Source organism: Telmatherina bonti (genome assembly GCF_933228915.1).
Source record: "Telmatherina bonti genome assembly, chromosome: 3".
Taxonomy (NCBI): domain Eukaryota; kingdom Metazoa; phylum Chordata; class Actinopteri; order Atheriniformes; family Telmatherinidae; genus Telmatherina; species Telmatherina bonti.
The window spans coordinates 17477932-17498615 of record NC_136621.1 but is presented as its reverse complement, the minus strand read 5'-3'; the positions used below and the strand labels follow the sequence as shown (position 1 = coordinate 17498615).

Below are 20684 nucleotides of genomic sequence, written 5' to 3'. Positions count from 1 at the left end.
ACTCTGCGATGGGAGACCTAACAAAACAGTCAAATGCTTAAATCATCGCTGCTACTGCTTCGTACTACTTCCCCACAAAAACAACACAATAAAACACAGATTTAGAGGAAACCAAAAGAAGAAAAAAAAATCATCACTAACCTCTTCGGCAGGGCAGAGAAGTTGGAAAAAACATATCGTGCCATCATGTCCAGACAGGTCTCTGTTAGCTCCAGGTGGACTGTTTTGAGACCCTCGTCTGCCTGAGTTACTGCGTTTTCATCAGCAGAGCCCAGGCTGCAGGTGGTGGTTGAGGTGTGCATCCTACACAAGGAAAAGCAGAGATGGCTTAACAGCAGCTGAAGGTGGACTGGAGCAAAAGCAGGGCATGCACGATCATGACACAACACAACGTGCAATCAGTGTGCACAGATATGCAGCCTCTGATATAAGACGTTACAGAGATAATTGCAGGCATGACTGGAATTAAGTCAAGACGGATCACTAATGCTGTAGTTTCTGCCAAAGTCACATGCAAGACAAGCTCTCATACACAAGCAAGCATTACATTAATTGCTAATTATCTTAAGGACAAAAATGCAGGCATATGCTGGGACGTGGTCCAAGTGTCTCCTGAGGTGAGATATTTTACCAATTCTCTCCTCAAATGCAAATATGTTTGGTAGAAATGACTGAGGGCTTTGTTCCAAATGTTTTGATAAATAAAAACATTTAAAAAGAAAAAGCAGGTGGAAGGAAGGGTGCATGGCTTGATTTAAATTTTGTTCCACTCTCCACAGAAGCTGAATGTATTCATTATTGCTCACTGTTGAGTAAGTAGGACCTCTCTGTATTCATGAGAACTCTTACTGTGCTTTGCAGATAAAGCAGGTTGAGAGCATGTGCAGCAAAGTTAAGGTCTGTCTCAGTGAATCCTACAGAGGCAGTGGGCAGGCTGTGAAAGCTGGGTTTGCTCCCCATAATGAGCAATTTACAACACTCTGACTCAACTGAGACGTCTCTGTTCATCACAGTGGGTGTATCAAGGCAGACAGACTGCTCAGGGTCAAACCATAAGGAAACAAAAAAAAACAACAGCATTGATAAAGCTACAAATATGAAAACAAACCAGGTAGAAAGCAGCAATGGCAGCAATAAAAATAAGTTTAGTATTGTGATAAACTGCTCTACCTTCATTAATCTTATTCCTACAAGAATTTGATGTAACCACTTTACATGAAGACCCTATAATGGTTTGGGGAGAGAAATTAATATAGTCCAATTCAAGCGATATTAAATTGCCTTCACCTGGCACAGAAATAGGCTTTTAATGGTGCTGTGGAAATCTAATTCTTTTGGACAAAGAATGAAGAAATCTCACACTCAGACCAAGTCCCCAGAATATTAATCTATTATTCCACACAACAAATACTTACCTTTCTATTATCAACTGATTTATTTATTTACTTCAATGTCTGGTGGACACTTACACAAAAAAAAACATGGCCATAAAATGTGCATAACTCCATCTGGGAGTGTTCATCATATTGTGCTTCTTTTCACTCAATTCATTGAATTCAAGTTCAATAACCTGAATTAACTCAAATTTTTATTAAATATTACCAATGACAGAATTTGTACAAAAATGTCGCCTTAAAAAACTTTAAAGAGTAAAAGAAGGTCATGTTGTTTCATATGTAATCTGTGTCCACTTTATAAAAACAAGTTTCAAATTGAATAATTTCACATACAAAAAAAAACCAAAAACTAATTCCGACAGAAATAAAAGCAAATTTGCTGCTGAAGCAGTTTAAACAGACCTACACTGCAGTTGTTTATTTACATATAGCCTTTTTTTGGCTTTGAAATGCCTTACTTTTTATAAATACAAAGTATTTAACTTTGCTGCCACCTGTTGAGCAACAGGGGTATGACAACTGCAGTGTTGGATCTACTTGTTACGAACTCAAGCAGTTCAGCCAAGCAGACACAAGCATAAATAATCAAGAAAATAGGTGAAGCAGACAGTGTTTGTGCGGATATGTCTGTGTGTTGATATGGATGATTTGAGTCTCTAGAGCAAATTTCTCAAAAGTTCACCTCAGCCCAACTTGGTCCTAACATCCCACACTAAGAGATTGCCATGGTCATAGCAGCAAAGTGGATGTTTGAGTGGAGCCAAATAAAAAGATGTAAAGAAAGCAAACAAAGCTGTTGTGTTGCTGTTGTGCTCATCACTGGCAGAGGAAGCAGCAGTGCCTTTCTAGCCCAGACAAGATGAGGCAGCCAAAGTTGTAGGTTGCAGTTGTCAGAGAGGAATGTGAGGTTCCCACCATCATGAGCACACACACATGCTTGGCACCAGTCCCTCCTGGAATTTGTTTCTCAGGCCAATCAAAACCAATCAGCAATACACCCAGCAAAACAAAGCACAGAGATGAAACAAAACTAATAAAAAAAAAAAATTAAAAAAAAAGCAAGATCCGTGTTAGAGCTAAATCAAACAGAAAAACATCAACGTGGACCCAGATGTTTTATCTCAACACCGTCTACAAACACTGCATGCAAAAGCAAATCATAGAAACAAAATCTAAAAACAGCATGAGTACAACCACAGCCGGCAAACAAAAACACACACACACACGCACCTTCCTCCAGCATGCACCACCCATTCCAGGTGTTCCTGGAAACATACAACCTCCCCAACACCCCACCAGCGGGCCTGCATGACAATGGCCCTACACCCCATCAGGAATCCCATGGAGGAAGCAACAAGTGTTTAGATTGTTATATGTTTTTGTTTTGTTACCCAGGAGGTTCTTTTCTAACCTGCGGACCGCGTGTTCGGAGACGCTGATGCTGCGGGAACGGAAAGCGTCCATGGCTGAAAGGTCCCTCAGCTCTTTAACCGGAGAGCTGCTGCTATTGGCTACAGCTGCTGCTGCCTTTGCCACTTTTGCTGCCCGCAGACTGGGCGATGACGGGTATCCATGGCAAAGGAGGAAGGGCAGCGGGCAAGGGTTGGCGTTATGTGGTGTCGGGCAGTAAGGGGATGAGTCATCATGAGAGTCGCAGTAGTTTGGGAGCAAAGGGTGAAGTGTAGTTTCAAAGTATACCAGGAGAGAGCAGGGATCATCACCCGAGCACCAAAGCAACATGAGCAGGTGACCAGGTGGCAGACACCACACAGGGGGAGGGGTACAGTACACAAAGGTGAAAGGGCAGGCGTCACATGAGGAAAGGGGGGCAAGGAGCAATGTAGGAAGGATCCAGGATGACAAAACCACCCCCCCCCCAAAACCACAACGCAGCACCCGATCGCAGGAGGCAGCGGAGGGGGTCAAATGAAGAAAAAAAACAAAAGAAGGTGAAAATTAACAGCAGTGAACATCATGAAGTCAGATTACAGGAGAGCGGAGGAAGAAAAGAGGAGTACTTTTCAAAGAAAAAAAAGGGATAAACATCCACTAAAACAGAAAACAGATAAGCTAAAAGCAGAAGGTATAACAGCCTCTGCTCATCAGAAAGGAAAACACACAAAATATTGAGGAGAGCAACAAAATAAACATCATTTCACACGGCAGGTTCAAAGGGAAGGCAACAGCTAGTACAACAGAAGTGTAATAGTAGGGATGGACTCAGCACAGGCTTTACATAATATAGAAAAACTAAAACATCAAATAAAATTAACAGAAAACAAAGAGCGGATTAAACCTGCAGGTTGGAGAACAGCAAGTCTGAAACAAATGCTTTACCGAATCATTTTCATCTTCACAGTTCAATATAATCACAAACAAAAACATACAATTTATATATATATATATTTTTTGTTTTTTTTGTTTTTTACACTCCCTCATTCTGCCAATTTAACAAGAAAACTTTTATCTCAAATTTTTGTTGAATCCGACATGCTGAGCTCCAATCCCTCAAAAGGCACAAGGATGATGATACCATAATATGAAATACTGAAAGTGGGTTGATATGAAAGATCAACTGACACAAATGAAAGCAAGAGCATTATGTAATATGAAGAATGTCAGGGGAGCTTTGTTACCAGAGCAACAAAGATGCTGTGAAATTATTTTAAATTAAGAAAATGACTGTGTGAGGACTTAACCAATTTAGGAGAATAGGAATAAAACTCAATCTGATGAAAAGCAAGGTGTTTTTTTAAGCAAAAAATAAAAATAAATAAGGGGGGCAAGTAGAAATAAAGTACTGAGCAATAGTCTTGAGCCACCAGATATCTTTACATTTTGCTTCTATAGAGCCAGACTTGTCCGTTTTTTAAGTTATATTTGAACATTTGCTGCTTTTTTTTACACATCAAAAGCCCTGTTCTTGTACCTGATCATTTCCAGACGAAATGCTAAGCCACTTTGTACTGACCTATAACTCAGAAGCATAAGAAAGGCAAAGACGGCACCTTGCTCAAGCAATGAATCACTCTCGTTTCTGCACATAACGGAAAAAAAAGCAAAGAACATATTCTGAAGTGTATCTTCATGTACTTTGTCCTTATCTGTCTTCTTTATGTACTTGCACAAAAAACGTTAACACAGCTTGACAGTCTGAAATAGTGTTTTTGTATCCTGACGATTGCTAAAAAAAAACAATTAGCTGAACTCTCTGCATATCCTGTACATGCACTGTGGCATAACTTGTACATGGTCTAGGAAGTCATTAAATACTTGTGGAAATTGAAAAGTGGAGAAAAAATTAAGGTTTAGGCTGAAGAAACTGTAGCTCAACAGTACAAACAGAAGGATTAAAAAAATATATCAAAGTCCTGACACAGGAGCAGAGAGATGCCTCTGGACCTTCAGTTAATCCATCTACTGTTTACTAAATACTTTCTTAAGGATGGAAAAATGGCTGAATTCTTTTAAAAGACACAAGAACTGGACTGTAAATCAGTGTCAGCAGATCCTCTCCAGAGCCCAGACCTCAACATTACTGAAGCAATGTAGTACCACTCTGACAGAACAGAACATAAAGGCAGCCAATTTGGAAATTCCTTCCTGAACCCTGAAAAATTGTTTCTATATAGAAATAACAAGAAAGTGTGCCGAAGAGGGTTGAGATCTTGTTTCAAAGTAAAGCTGGTTTTACCCAAAGCTTATAGAAATGTAAAAACATTCAATGTTTCCATACAGCACATTTACACGTGTCAATTACTGCTGATCTGAAGAGTTTCTGGCAACAGATAAGAAAAGTGTGGCTCAGGACATGCACAGTATTTTATATGGAAGCAGCATCATCGATAGCAATGCATTGGGCAAAAGCGGGTTTATTTAAAACTGCTACATCAATACCGACGTAATTTGTTGAAAAATTTTGTTATGTATGAAAATAAATATCCATACTATATTTCCCAAAAACTTTTATAAAAGATGTGACCACAAAGACACACCCAAGGTGACAAAACATCTTCTGTTTTAACGACTAAAGCTTTACATTGTAGAACGTCCAAAAGGCCAATTAAAAAAAACAACAACAAAAAAAAAAAAGAGGAGGTAACAGACATATTTTTCACCCTATAAACAGGAAAGTAATGCCTTTCTGAGAACAGCATCCTGTGTTAAAGATATTTCTTATCTGTACATGTAGAAATTTGTCTGTGTTGTTTTCATAAAGCTGAAATCAGACACAGGTGTGTCAGAAGGAAGGGAACAGTCGCGCTTTCCTAATGCCATCGCCATGAATGTACTTATAAAGAAACAGGTGGTGGACAAAACACAAAAACAACAATATGATGTACTCAAAACATAAGAATGAAACAATATGAAACAGATGTTTGAGACGTTTTATCCACCACGTGTGTCATCTTTATGAAAGATGAAAAGGAAGAAAAATTGAGGCAAAACTAATTTCATGAATAATAAATAAAATTAATTTATGATTACCATGGCAACCTGAGAGAAGTGACTCCAGCTATTACGCCACTCATGCTGAGTCCGATGTTACCTTGGCAACCCTTAACCCTCTAACACAACAACAGCCATGTGGGCTGTGTGCGGTGCTGCCGGTTTGTACTTCAGTGAATTTTGTGAAAATGCACTTTACCTTTTGGGCCTCTCATTGAGGCTGGTGCTCCGTGCGCGAAACGGGCTCTGCTCGTGGCTGTCATCGAACGGCAGCAGGGCGTTTGAACGCAAACCCTGGAGAACAAGAAACAGGCATGAATGCAGAGACAAAAATCCATGACACTGAAACGTAGTTTACAACAGATTAAAAAGGCAGGATATGTTGGGACATGGAAAGGAGACAGTTTTTAGGCCTGAAAGAGGGAACAGATGCAGAGAGACGAGGGAGGTGATAGCAACAAAACTGAGCATTACTGATTTTTAAATTCCTTCAGCTGAAAACAGGAACATACACAGCTTCTGCAGCTGCATAAAGCTCACTCAAGGCCTTCTGCCAGCAAACATTTAGCGATTATTTGTAGTTTAACTGGAATCCTCTCTCCACCACCAGAGAAAGGATAACAAGATTTAATCATTTGTCCTGTGTTAGAAACAAAACACAAGTTGTTTAACTTTATGATTTATTACATGACTTATTTACTCTGATATTTTACCTTAAAGGTAAAAACATGACTTAGGTCATTTACATGATACATTGCATTTCACATTATATACTGTAATGTGCCCAATTATGACTAAATGTAATACATTCAAGATCAGGAAGGGCTGCGTTAGAGACTGATGACATTAGACATTAGTAGACAAATACACTGTAGCCTTGAAATTTGGCGAGTCAGAACACAATAGAACAGACTTCCTCCAGATCTGACACCATCAACTCACTAAGTGACTATTTATGTAAATCATATTTTTCTTTTTCATTAGTGTGTAAATATGGATAGCAATTTAGACACAACACAAGCAAATTTCATTGTGCTGTTTTTAGTGTGCAGAGGGAAGGATAATTCTGATGGGAAAGTCCATTTACAAAGCAAACTAAGCATGTCCTGCACTGTACTCTCTCACAGATGCTTGTCTGTATGTTACTTTCCACTCTCTTGTTGAAATTGCATGTACATATTTTTAGTACTGATATAAAATAGTCTATATATTTAGTCTCACCCATCTTGTTGTAAAAACAGTGATCTTCTCAAAGTCCTGTATTTTAAGTTTTTTATTTTAAGTCCTTTTACATAGATCATAACTTGTGTTTAGCGCAAGTATTGATTGCATTTGTGTAGGGACAACTTTGGAAAATGCTCTAGGTTTAAATTACAGAAGAGCTTTAATTTCTCTTGATATCACATTTTTCTTCTTTTCTCAAATTAAAAAATATAAGTCTGTAAGATGTGCGCATGTGATAAACAGTGATTTACCTTTGTGATGTACTGAACAAAGTCCTTGCGGAAGGGAAGCCTGCAGCGTATGAACCACATGGCGATCACATGGTGGGCCAGGGACACAATATACTGGTTGAACCTGATGGGAACGGAAGAAATATTCAGATGATGGATTGTCTTTGCAGACAAAAATATACATGTTTAAGTGTGTGATCACTTACTTTGAGGGGTTTGTGTAGGGCAGCGAGATGGCAAACACACTAACATACTGTTCAGCTACAAAGTTGGCGTACAGATGGGGCAGGCGTACAAGAGCTGTTCAACAGAGCAGATGATTTTATAAAAGAAAAAACTACCAAACAAGAATATCTGTGTTACGTCTGTAAGTGTAGAAATGTTGACTTAAAACATTTAACAGAAAACACAAACAAAAAAGCACATATATATATAGATATGCTCACTGGAGAGAAATTCAAGCATAGGTGAAGCCATGGCAACAGTAGCAGAAATGTGTGTGAGCTTGACGATGAGAGCGGGGAGGAGCTTGATCATGATATCCGGCATTTCCACCGTGCACATTGTAAGGGCCACCACACACTGCTTGGCACAGCGGTAAATCAGGCCGGTCTCCAGGCACTGAACCAGCTCTCTCTGCAGAGGAGACGGAAAATGACGACAACATTAATTCAATGTTTGTATAAATAAGTGTGCAGGGTTAATGATGGTTAAATGAACCTCATGGCCTAAACATCTGTCTAAAGGTCAATAAACCCAAACACATATTTTCTCAATATTTTTAAAACCTGGTCTAGACTGCACATATTTAATTTCTCTAATTTAGCATTTGTACCTGTCGTGATTGTTCCAAGTAGTTGTGATACGAGGTAATCGCGGTCAACACGGGGACCACCGCCAGTTGGACATCAGTCCTTGAAAATCCTTCAGGGGTCTTTTTTAAACGCTCTGAGATCAGACGATCTGTCACCTACACATGTCAGAATAACAGATTATAATAGTTTAATGCCACCTTATTCACAGCGTACAAGTTTGTTTTTAGGAGAATTAATCTGCAATACCATGCAGCAGAGAGTGGAACAGAGCTGGTCCAAGCTGCATGGTGACGTGAGCAGCAAGACTTTATACTGCAGCATCCAAGGGAGCTTATCGAGAACGAGCTTCAGCACCTTCCAATCGGTCTCCTACAGGAGAAAAAAAAACATTTTTAATTCAAAAATGATCGCAAAGAAATCCTGGTTATAATTCTCGCCTGCTCATTGCTGGGATATGCTGAATGTTAGAGCAAAGAGTGTAAATGCTGCATTTAGAGGAACCACTTTCTAGGTATCTACCAGCTTGATTTCACCACCAATTTCCTGGAACAATTTGATTCATAAAAGCCTGATTTGATTTGATTAAATCTGATTCCAAATGGCTTCATTTACAGATATTTATGTGACATCATCTATTTGTCAAATATCAAAGACATTCTCCAATGTACCAGCTGGCGCATCTACATACATTTCCTAAATGGGATATTCAAAAGATTGTTGTCTATATTTATCAATCCAATATTGGAGTTATTTCGGAGTACATACCAGCAGTGTGAAGTCACTTCCTGGTATTTTCTTAAGTGTCCTTTGAAAACGCCGGCGCCCACAAGCTTAGCCCTGGTTGCTAATGTGAGAGGGAATATGCTGCCGACTAGTTTACTAGTGAATGTAATGCACGGAATTTGACATCATTGCGAAGAGAGAAGCCGATTTTGGACATTTAAGTGTCACAGCTGCGAACATAATCCACCAAAAACCATGTATCCTCTTATTTATCAAGTTTCTGACAGTTTTCCAAACTTACATTTAGAATTTTTATCATTAGGTCTCCACAAACAAAGTTATTACAAGAGCCATTTTAAAATCCTAAATTGGCATCATCTCAGCGACAGAAGCCGAAATATTGAAGTGACACATTCAACCTTTCCATCGTGTAGATATGCTAAGATCTCGCTGAGCATCATTAACCCAGTTCTACTCATCATTCCCAGTTAAGGCCTCAAACAGGAACTCCATATTGTGCCGTTATCAGCCAGATAGAGCTTGGATGCCGTCCCAGAGTGTGCTTTTAAAAAGCAGGACAGAATTCTACTTTGGCAAATAAATTCATTCAGGTTTTCCCCTCTAAACACAAACGGACTGTTTTTCAACAGCCTCTGTCATCACTTTGCATTAAATAATTCATTAAGAGCAGCCTGAATACAATTGTATTCAGTGCCTCACTCTTCGCTGAGGCACTGAAGAGTCTTCCCTGAAAGGTCTGTGAAAAAGCAACTAGTGATGGAAATATGAACCTGACTTATCTCAGAGCTCTTCAAGATTAGAGAAGGGACAAAGCAAATCTATATTTTAAAAAAAAAAAAAAAGGGTCACCAAGTGTGTGTTTTCAAATTTCCAGAATGAACTAAATAAAAACAAATTCCATCTGAATAATTTTAGGGGATAAATAAGCTGCTCCACGTGTAACCTGAGGAATTCTGCATTTGCAAACGGTCAAAAATAACAGTGATTTTACAGATTTTGGACAGTTTAGCTAAAAGGGCGGGATCTAGCTTTGTGAAGTCATCACTATTTCTGTTTTCCACAGAAGAAAAAAGTCATTTTATATAAACCTATGCTGAATGCTTAAGAATATTGCCAACATCATAAAACTTTGTTTAAAGGAGAATTAGGTTTTTGCTCGTCAAAATTTACTAAAAGCGAAGCAGTTTCTGAGGAATGTGTGTACAGCAGTTTCAGACTGAAGTTTCACACTGCCTTCGGAAAAACGGGTTTTTGTCGCCATGTTTTGTGGCAATATTTTTTTTATGTGTATACCATCTTGAGGCACTGCAGTAGGACGGTGAAAGCAGGAGCATAGGGAAGGTAGGCTGAGCGTATTGTTGCAGCTGGAGGAGCAGCAGCTGGAGCAGGACTGCCTGCAGGAGGAGACGTAGAGCCTGCTGGCTTCTTATCGCTGACACGCTTCTCTGGCTCCCTGAAACAGCAATCGGATTAGTCTTACAGTTTGGACATGCAAAGTTGACAAAAATAAAGGGAACCTGCAGAAAAATCTATGTTTCTGAGTTCCCACCCTGTGTCACAGTAACAGTAAGGGCTGAATCTGATGGCTCCATCCTTGTTGGGAACACCGAGACGGTGAAGGGAATCAGCACGCATCATTAGGAAGAAGTCAAACTCCTGAATGAGAAAGAAAACCAGGACAGAAAGTGCATTAGAAATGCAGTAAGAGATTAACAAGTACACATTTAAAAAAAGAAAAACAACAGCTTAATCTTACCTGCAGTCGAATAGCAGAAGCAATAGCTGAGTAGTACTTGTTCTTGTAATGGAGCTGCAAGTGGCTGATAAGCAGCTCATAAACACGACTTGCATGGCTGGCAGGCAGGCTGTAAAGTTTGCTCTGTCAGAGGAGAAAATGAGCGTTTTATCAAGTTCCGTTTCCTTCCACAAAGTGTTCACAGTAACGCTTTCCAGAGGGAACAGTGCAGTTTTCCTGCATAACCTGATCGTCATCAACACAGTGCCCAACAAGCCATGCCGAGGAGGAGGATTTTAGCTTTTAAATTGGTTGTAAAACTGCTTCACAGGTTCAGAGCTCCAAATACATTTTTGAGCAAAGGTGCATGTGGCAAAAAAAGGACTTTAGATGTACAACCAAAATTTGCAAAAACCTTTGTGCAGGTTGCTGCGCATGAAATTTAATGATGAATTATGGCTGGTTTATAGCAAACTTTCATTTTAAAAGTACCTCTATATGAACTAAAGCAGAAAAATCTTCTTTAAAAAGCGCTTATCTGTAAAAACAGCTTATCTGCTTTTTAACAGCAATTTCTTTTTACACTGAAAAAGTTAAAATATTTCCTCAATCTCATCTTAAATATGTGGCGTCAAGGGAAATTTCAGGATTTATTCATTCAACAGTAATAAGTCCACGTGAATGTCAAAGCTGTGTGAAAGCATCTTCCTTTTTAACAATATCTGATGGTCAGTTTCAACCATTCCAGTTGTTTTCCTGCTGGAACAGACAAAAAGCAATATCAGATATTTTATAGTGTATAGGATGAGGTGATGTTTTTTCTTTAAAAAATTGTTACAACAAATGAGAGATAAAAATGGCATCTGACCAGTAACAAGGTGATGACAAGCGCAGCCTGTATAAAAGTTATTTAACAATTTTATGAAGCTTAAAATAAAAATGTAAAAACGTAGTAATTTCATCAGAATGAGATTTCATCAGGTGTGTGCTTTTTTCCTGGTGTGGGGACACTGACAGACACGGCTTATCTCCAGGTGATCTCAATGGCTGAGACACCAAAAGACAACATGCTCAGCCAGTATGCCCTCATATGACCTGTGACCTCCCAGTGTAGCAACATTAAGTCAGAAACGGACTTAAAAAATGTTAACATGTTATAAATACCTGGTGTGTTGTAGCTCTAATGCATACAATACTTTGCACAGACAATGTGCCCAGCGCCAATTTTTTTACTTTCACAACATGTTTCTGTAAACCATTTTTTACTTTTTAAATGTTTTTGTCTCTTTTAAGCCAGGACTGATCGGCCAGCGGCAGTTTTGCGTGTGCGCATTTTATTTTATGTCTGGGTGTGGCCCTGCAGTAAATATCTCCTGCTCTGACTGCAGCTGGAAGGAAAAAGGTTGCCAGATATGTTGCTAGTCACTTGAAAAACCAAAAGGAAACAGGGTCACCGGAGGTGTCTGAATACTCACTAAATATAGCAACAGAATCACTTATTTGGCAACACTGGTACCTTTAAAGGCACACATCCAGTCATAACTGTCATGTACAGCCCCGATTTTACACTGACAAATCTGCATGTGGGTTTTCAATCCCTGTGGTTAAAAGACTAAAATGTTGTGGGGGGTTTTTTTGTTAGAGACAAATCCAACTCTAAACAACTACATGTATTTACCTGTAGGATTTCCAGTAGGCCCAGTATAGCAGTTCTTACATCCTCCATAGGAGATTCTGCCGTGAGGTCTCTTTCCGAAACCTCCATGGGCCCCAAACACACCAGAGAACAGCTAGCCACCTTAAAAATAAAAATAAAAACTGACTAATGTGCAAAGAGTTCAATGATTTTTACTATCAGGTTATTTTGTGCTTGTGTGTACCCGCTCAATGATGTCTAGCAGGCTGGTGAAGTGGTGTGTGTTGCAACCCTCAGCGAGATCCACCAGTAGCTGGGTAGCCTGCTTCCTCACAGCCAGGTCCTTGTCTTCAGCGATCCCACTGAGCTGAGGGATCACAACCATTTCGATCAACTCATCCTGGGAAAACAAGAAAAAAAAGGCAAATCAAAATGATGACACTTTAAATCTGAATAAGTGTCACGATCTAAGCATCAAGGTAAAGTGCTTCAATATAAAACTCAAAGTTTACCACAAATAAAATACACACTTACACTCCAAAGTCTTAATTATATCCATATCAGTCATAGCACAGCATCAGTCCACAATGGCTTCAAATATTTAATTTTAAATTTTCATTTGCCTTCCTGTGGAATAGCCTCCCTTCCCCACATCAAGACCTCAGTGGACAATTTTACAACCTATTCAAGATCTATTTTAATCTCCAGCCTTCAAACCTGACTGAGCCTTGACATTTCCACTAATGTGCTTTTAAATAAAGTTGACTTGACTTCCTGCTCCACACTTAACTCCAGTGGACCTGGTGTCACCAAATTTTGCAACAGAGACATGCTGCACAATCAAACAAGTTCCCAACTGTTCATTTTATGATAAAACAAGAAACTTAAAATCACTCATAATATGCAGAGGATGTCATTATAGCATGACAAAGATGTTGGTATAAGACTGTCGGTATCTTTAAATATAATCCTATTGGTGTCAAGGGAATAGAAAACACTTTTTATACAACATTGTCTTATTCAGAGTCAAGTAAATAGGATTAATATTGCATGTAAACAACTGTGTCCAATCTAATAGGAGATATGGAACAGAAGCTATGCAAAGGCCTGTTTCTTATCTGGCATTTGGACTGGATGCAGGTGTGTGTGTCAGCGTGTGTGTGTGTGTGCACCTACCTCATAGAGCTGTCTGTTAGTGCTGAGAACGAAGGACAGGATATGAAGCACTTTGATCCTGATCACACTGCGAGTCTCGTTCCTTTCAGAGAAACACAGAGATAACAGAGATGATGAAGTCCCAGCAGCTCGCTCACTTAATACATGAAAAAGTGCACGCGTGTTCATTTTACCTAAAAAATTTCTCCATGAGGCGGTGAAGGCTCTGAATCCAGCCATCCTTGGCGGGCTGGATGGACTGTGCCCTGTACGAGATGAGGGTCAGCACTGACGCATCCTGCCAAACACAACGTGAAAATGAAAAAGAAGCTGCGCAGTGTGTGAGGACCAAACAACACGGGAAGACATGGACATGTTGACACTTTAAAGCAACTTACAGGTCTCTTGTCAGCACATTTTTCTACCAGAATGAAGAACTTTTCTGTGGAACCGTGGTAACCGTTCTGCTCATACAGTTCTTCTACTGTGGTCAGTAGCTCGTAGACTATGGCTTTCAGCTCTGCACTGCCTATTGTCTGAAATAACACAACAGACAAAATAAAATAGTTCTTGTTTGACCAAGTTTTTCTATTTAACTTTCTATGTGCCTGCAGATGCAACTATGCATATACCTGGATCTGCTGAAGGAGGCGCTCTATGATTCCCAGCAGGATGTCCCATGTGACTACCTGCAGCTCTTTGCCGTACTTCTTGATCAGTCTGGTGATGGAGAGGACGATTTCATAGGACACCACCTCATTGGCACATGACATGGCCTGAGTGACAAACGTCAGGAGACAAACAATAATTGAACAATTCCAAGCCATAAATTATCTTATTTTCCTTATAACTTCATAAATATCAGCCTTGAATCTAAGGACGTCTCAACATCTGGTCCAGTTAAACTACACTGAAACATTTAACTACAAACATGAATACCGACTGACAGATAAGAACATTTACAAGCACAGTTAACTCACTGGAGACCAAAGATGTCTTATGACGTCTTTTTAGCTTTCGGTTCATGCGTCAAAATGTCCCCAAAATGCGCTCACTGAGCACGCACCCAGAGCACACCCAACACGTTGAGAATGAACTCTTAGTGCGCACCCCAAAGACGCTCGAGTAAAATTTGCCCACCACATCTCCAGCATTCAGCGGCCCTGAAAGTCTAACCGTGAAAGCTCCAAAACGCCGGCAGCACGGGGCTCCTTGCTAAAGCTGGCAGCTAATATGTGAAGTGAAACCATTGTCATTCAATTAGACTCATATCTTTACACACACACACACGCACACACACACACACACACATATATATTTTTTATATAAAGAACACAGAAGACCCATAAATAACAACAGCTTGTTAATGCTGGGTTTTTCCCAGCTGATCCATTTCATTACTGACCAAAACAACTGGATCGTTTTAACTGACTTCAAATTTGTCTTTTTTTTTTTTTTAGCTCAGGGAACCTGACTGACTGCTTGACTGCTTTGTGTGTTTTGTACACTTTTTCCCCCTTTTCAAATTCATCAAATGAGAGGCACATGATCCCGACCAGTTATTTTCTCCTGCCACTGGCATCTCTTTCATCTGTGTACCAGCTTAATCTGTTACATTCAGGTCAAAGCTCAGGGAAGGAGCTGTACAGCATGTGGAGAGCACTTAGTTTGGACTCAGCTGAATGTTTCCTTACACTGCCAGCTGCCAAATTTACACAATTAGATCTTTTGACATCATGTACATGAAATAACAGATGGAAAACAAGAAGTTAACTTAGTTTTTTTCCTAGTTAACATTAATTTCTGTGTTGTTAAAGTTATTGCAATATTTGAATCTGTAACTCTCAATCTTTTGCTTTCATATGGAGAAGCTGAATCTCAACGCTAAATAAAACCAGAATAAACTCCCTGTGAAGATTTAATGCCACCTGTATTGTTGTCCTTTAGAGAAATTAGAATAAAGAAGAGGGAGTTTCAAACCATTTCTTAGCTCTATATCTATATCTATATATATATATATCTATATCTATATATATATATATCTATATCTATATATCTATCTATATATATATATATATATATATATATATATATAAATAAAAAAATTTTTTTTTTTTAAAACGCAAAGTAGAACTGTCCAGAAGCAGCTTTAAGCCACTAAAGGAAGGAGGCATTTCTAAATAAAGCCTCTGGACTTATTGTGTTTGTACATGCCTCGCAACAAGACAGCATTTATGTACATGTTACCTTGTAGAAAGATGGCAGAACAAGTGTCGGTGTGTTTTTGAGAGCTGGGAGTCTGTGTGCGCCCCATAAAGCCATCCCAACAAAGAACACTGCTCCTCTCAGCAATGGTGCATCCTCCATGTACGCCCTGGAGACGATTTTGGTTTAAGACACAAATAATCAGAAGAGCTAGTATCTTTCTACAGTAAAATATGCTCACAAATGCACAACAATTCACAATTTATTTATACTTAATAAGCCCCCCCCTACCTCTCCTCCATGATGCGACACATGGTGTAAATAGCACTGTGGCCAAGGTGAGTGCCCAGAACCTTCCTCATCAGCTGGAGATGAAGCAACACAAGAGAAAAGATCAGAGGAAACTGTGAAGGATTCCTTCAGCTAAGAGACTTTTTTGCTTTTCTCACCTTCCAGCAGGATTCACAAAACTCCTTGACGTTCACAGTTCGGCATAGTGTTATTATGAACACCGTGAGAGAGTCTGAAGGGAGGCAATTGTAGCACACAACAGCATCCAAGACCTGCAGTGAGACCTGTAAACAAAAGACAATACCGCATGTTATAAAACTAGCTTAAGTGTGATTTATTGACTTAAAGTTACAAGTATAACTATTAGGAACCTTATTCTTTTAAGAGAAAAGTCTAAACTAACTGCAATAAGGCAGATGATATAAATATTACTGCTGATGGACGTCCCATGATGCCATGATCCCATGTTTCACCCCAACCAGTTCAGGCAGAAGGCTGCCCTTCCAGAGCTGGCCTGTTTATTCTCCCTGTTAGTTTTTTTTTCCCTTTCCACTGTTGCCTTGTGCATGCTCATGATGAGGGATTGTATCGAAGTCAAGATTCGATGCAATGAGTTGGTTTTCCTTCACTAGGCCGTTACTTATGAATCAGCTCGAATTGAAGTGTCTGGAAATCGCCCTGAGATGACGTCGTTGTGAAGTGGCGCAACACAAACAAAGCTGGATTGTACTGAATTAAATACAATAATTAACTATAGCTTTTTACCTAAATGCAGTATACAAAACCAGCAACATGATTCTGTTTTCACTGATCATAAAACACACCTTCACTAGCAAGATACCAGCATACTCTGGTGCAGACTAGGCTGTCTGATATTCTGTATGTTTCGAGTCCTGAATATGACATAAAATGCCATTTCTGACTGTAAAATAAAAAAGATTGCTGACCCCTTCCTATGTTCACTAGAGACCTGAAACCAAGCACCAAAGAATGCTCACATTTTATGAAAATCTAAAGAAAACAGCAGCAGTAATTTATATAAAAATTAAAAAAAAACAAAAAACACAAACCTCAATATCTGTTGAGGACGTTGTTCTGTTGCACAGCAGACAGATCTTCCTGCAAAAAGTAAAGCAGGTTAATAACATTTCTAAGTGGCACAACCTGACTCCTGTTGACATCAACAGGATAATGAACCGAAGTTCGCAAGAATATTTTATTTGAGAAAATCATATCAATCAGTAATTTGGCTGCAATTTAGGAGAACATGCACACTACAATAACACTGTTCAAAGTTGCGTTTGATGCACTTAAGGCTGCAGCGTCACATCTGACATGAGCTCATTATGAGCATTAAATTGTCAAATTTCTCAGTTTGACAAGTATGTTCTGCTCCAAATAAAATATTGTCTTGTGGGATTTGAAGCACTTTAAAGTTGTAATTTCTTGTTCAAAAGAAAAGTACGTCCCTCCTTTTTATGGAACTTGTAGCATGCACAGTTTCTATGTTTGTATTTCTCAAACCCTTTTGTAATCACAACATTCAATGACTGCATACAGCACATCTGCTTCACACTGGGTATGCAGGGTTAGGCTTCTGTGGTCAGGTGTGATGGTTAATGTTAGGGTAAGAGCCAGGAGAATGCAATCCATCGACAGCATTCACACAAGTAATGTAATGCGTACACGTGTGCATATATTTGTGTGTGTGTGTGTGTGTGTGTGTGTGTGTGTGTGTGTGTGTGTGTGTGTGTGTGTCTACAACTTACTGAACCATGATGGAAACATTTTGGTCCAGATAGCAGCTGTTAAACTTCACCAGATTTACAAGGACATGGAGGAAGTCGGATGTAAGACCTATTTCCATCCACAAGAGGACAAAGCGCGCTGAGAGAGAATAAAGAACAGAGTGGAGATAAATGACCGTAACATTAAAGCAGCTTTATGATTAATAACATTAGCGAGAGCGAGAAACACTGTTGCAAAAGTAGCATCTATAAGATTTAACGTTAAATACCACATTTTTTGGATGGATAAAGGTTTATATAATTTGGTGTGATAGGTTTTTAAATTCAACACATGCAAACGATTAGAGTTCAAATGAATATCATCTGTGCCTAAAACGCAAATGCAATAATAAGAAACAAACTGCAGTATTATGCAATGTAAAAACAAAGTTTATTTAAAAAAAACAAAAAAAACAAAAAAAAAACGGTGACCACATGATGAAACTAATCCCGTTATAAGACTGGGTCACAACTTCAGCCCTGCCCAACTTGTTGTTATGAAGCCATTTTAGCTCGTTCTTACACAGTCATACACTTTTGAATGCATTACCTATATCCTCCTCCAAGTATGTAATGTCTTTGCCGTTCTCTGTTAAGGCTTTAAAGACTTCCAACCTGTCCGACAGGTCCTCGTTGCATGGTTGGTAATCTCTTATGACCTTAAAAAAGAATGCTCTCAGAGGGCCGAGCCGCTCACCCTGCACAGGAGCAATAAGACTTCATTAAATCCCAGAAATACTCTGTTTGTGTTATTCAACGTGACATTAGTGTTTATACCTGTCCCTGTATAATGGCTCTGAGAAGCTGCAGGACAGCATGTCTTGCTTCTGGTGGCTGCTCTGGATTCAGCATGTCCTCCACAGCTTTCCACACAGCCTCCACTGCATGCTGAATGCAAAAGATGGCTCATGTTATTGCTGTTCAGAAAAACAAAAACTACAAAGATTTAAATTGCAAACCTCCTCAAACTTTTTGGTTTTGGCAAGATCCGAGATCTGGTTTATCATCTTAAGGCGGTTGCTCAGCCCATAATCTGGATGGAGCTCCTGAGATCCATGAAAAGAAAGAAGAAAGTCATCACAAGGTGAAATATGTGATGGAGAAAAATGGCAAACAAAGTAATTTTAGGCTGAAATTCTATTCCCTATACACACACACACACACACACACACACACACACACACACACACACACACACACACACACACACTATGAGGAGTAACTTTAAGTATTTTCAATAACTTTAAAGGGTACTTTAATAAGTTTAGTTTATCTATTTCGCATTATTGATAGAAGACAAGAAAATATATGTACATGCCTATTCATACATATGTACATACACATACATATACATAAATACATACATATATCTACAGAGGAAAAAAATATTTTTCATCATAATAATAATGCCTAATAAATTAAAGAAATTTTTTAAAAAAGAATATAAATAAATATATAGATCTGAAAGCATAAAAATAATAATCATAATAATATACAAAGTGGGAGCGTGAATAGGCCAGAGTGAAACTGAGCGACTGCATATGAACAAATGTAAAAAAAAAAGTCTGTAGCACACCTTGATGAGTTCAGTTGTAATAATAAACTCTGACAGCTTCGCGTCACTCTGCTTGCTCGGTGGTCGAGCTGGTCCCAGTCCAAGCATCCCCTTCACCCTCTCCTTCAGACTCTCCTTACTTGGCTGTTTATTCATGGCCTCAGTCTCGACAGGTGACCGACTAGGAAGGCTGGGACTGATGGCTGCCTGCAACAGTTACACACATTTAGTGCTTCACTCTCATTTGCTCTTCTCTCTGAATGTTTTGTTTGTTTTTGTTGTTGTCATAAGGTCAGGTGTTTCCGTTCTGTTCCAACTCATTGAAAGGCTATTTTCTCTTATCATTCAGGGATCATATCATTGCATTGTAAATGTATGATGTGAATTACTCTTAAGCTTCACCACAGGAGTAAATTAGCTAATAAAATTAATAACAGCCTGGCAATAATGTGGCTTTTTTTAAACATATGGAGCTACAAAAACACAGAGGAATTTAGAAAAAAAAAAACGTGCTGTTATTAGTGATAAGTCCTTTTAATGTTATACAAGAGAACAGCTTAGAAATTCAGTCTGTTAATATGTAAACCCAGGGGGCAGGTTTAAAGAATTTGCTGTCATGTGGACTTGACAGAGACAGAGGGGAGGGGAGCAGTCAGACAACGACTGTCCTGTTTGAGTCCACCAACAACAACAACAACAACAACAACACGTCTGTGCAAGGTGTGCTCCGCAATCACATCTGTGACCAGCAGAAACCAGAACTATTTATTATTAGGAGAAATGCACCATGGCGTTACTGTAGCCTCAGCTAAGCTTTATACTCTCACAGGCTAGCATTGCTTTGGTAATGAAGGTCTGGCAGCCTGAACAACACAGCCTCGCTTCTCCTCCTCTTCCTCCTCTCACCTTAAAAGACTTGAGTCGGTTTCATTTGGTCACGGCTTCGTCCGGTATGCAGCCGACAAGCAGCAGTGGTCAGTGCATTGATAAAACTATACATAAATACTGACCAAGGCTTGTTCTCAGCCTTCCACTCCTCAACCGGATGACACACTAATGTTCTGACAGAGGCACTTCCTATAAAAACACGTTTGCTCCACGTGTGCTCATGGGAAATTGAGTTTTTAGAGAGGTAGGCTTAACAAAAAAGTAAGCTAACCCTGCAGGTTAGTCGTTAAACTTTAACTATTTTGATAAATTGACAGAAAAACCTCTCAATATGAGCAAGCCACAGTTCAGATTATTCCAATTTCAGAAATGTCTATTACTAAGAAATACTTTTAACAAGCTATTAACACTAAATCGTTTGCATCTTTTAAGCTAGCGGCTACCTAGCCGTACTGACGTTGATGAAGTTGGCTCCTTGTTGGAACAAACTGCAGTGCGACCAGGCTGCCTCTAGGGGGAGCCCTTGGAAAACAAAAAAAGAAAGACTCCTCTAATCTCATCATATTAAATAAA

The 20684-nt window shown here is 39.2% G+C and overlaps 1 protein-coding gene across 2 annotated transcripts in view; it reads right to left on the bottom strand.

Annotated features, from left to right (window-relative positions):
- Window positions 1-20265, bottom strand: part of tsc2 (TSC complex subunit 2) — a 34921-nt gene extending 14656 nt beyond the window's left edge. For both annotated transcript variants that reach the window (XM_079264598.1, XM_079264599.1), the window contains exons 1-28: window positions 20130-20265; window positions 19245-19430; window positions 18628-18714; window positions 18446-18556; window positions 18219-18366; window positions 17651-17768; window positions 16952-17000; window positions 16040-16165; window positions 15882-15955; window positions 15633-15759; window positions 14018-14161; window positions 13784-13921; window positions 13580-13683; window positions 13407-13488; window positions 12475-12630; window positions 12273-12392; window positions 10616-10738; window positions 10409-10515; window positions 10153-10312; window positions 8362-8484; window positions 8136-8270; window positions 7747-7936; window positions 7507-7600; window positions 7322-7424; window positions 6046-6140; window positions 2809-2949; window positions 142-303; window positions 1-17 (exon numbers count right to left, since the gene is read on the bottom strand). The exon at window positions 1-17 is cut by the window's left edge and continues 142 nt beyond it. In XM_079264598.1, the coding sequence (XP_079120724.1) occupies window positions 1-17; window positions 142-303; window positions 2809-2949; window positions 6046-6140; window positions 7322-7424; window positions 7507-7600; window positions 7747-7936; window positions 8136-8270; window positions 8362-8484; window positions 10153-10312; window positions 10409-10515; window positions 10616-10738; window positions 12273-12392; window positions 12475-12630; window positions 13407-13488; window positions 13580-13683; window positions 13784-13921; window positions 14018-14161; window positions 15633-15759; window positions 15882-15955; window positions 16040-16165; window positions 16952-17000; window positions 17651-17768; window positions 18219-18366; window positions 18446-18556; window positions 18628-18714; window positions 19245-19379 (3169 nt within the window). In that variant the 5' untranslated portion in view covers window positions 19380-19430; window positions 20130-20265. The remainder of the gene's footprint in view (window positions 18-141; window positions 304-2808; window positions 2950-6045; window positions 6141-7321; window positions 7425-7506; window positions 7601-7746; window positions 7937-8135; window positions 8271-8361; window positions 8485-10152; window positions 10313-10408; window positions 10516-10615; window positions 10739-12272; window positions 12393-12474; window positions 12631-13406; window positions 13489-13579; window positions 13684-13783; window positions 13922-14017; window positions 14162-15632; window positions 15760-15881; window positions 15956-16039; window positions 16166-16951; window positions 17001-17650; window positions 17769-18218; window positions 18367-18445; window positions 18557-18627; window positions 18715-19244; window positions 19431-20129) is intronic.
- Between the last annotated feature and the right edge of the window lie 419 nt (window positions 20266-20684).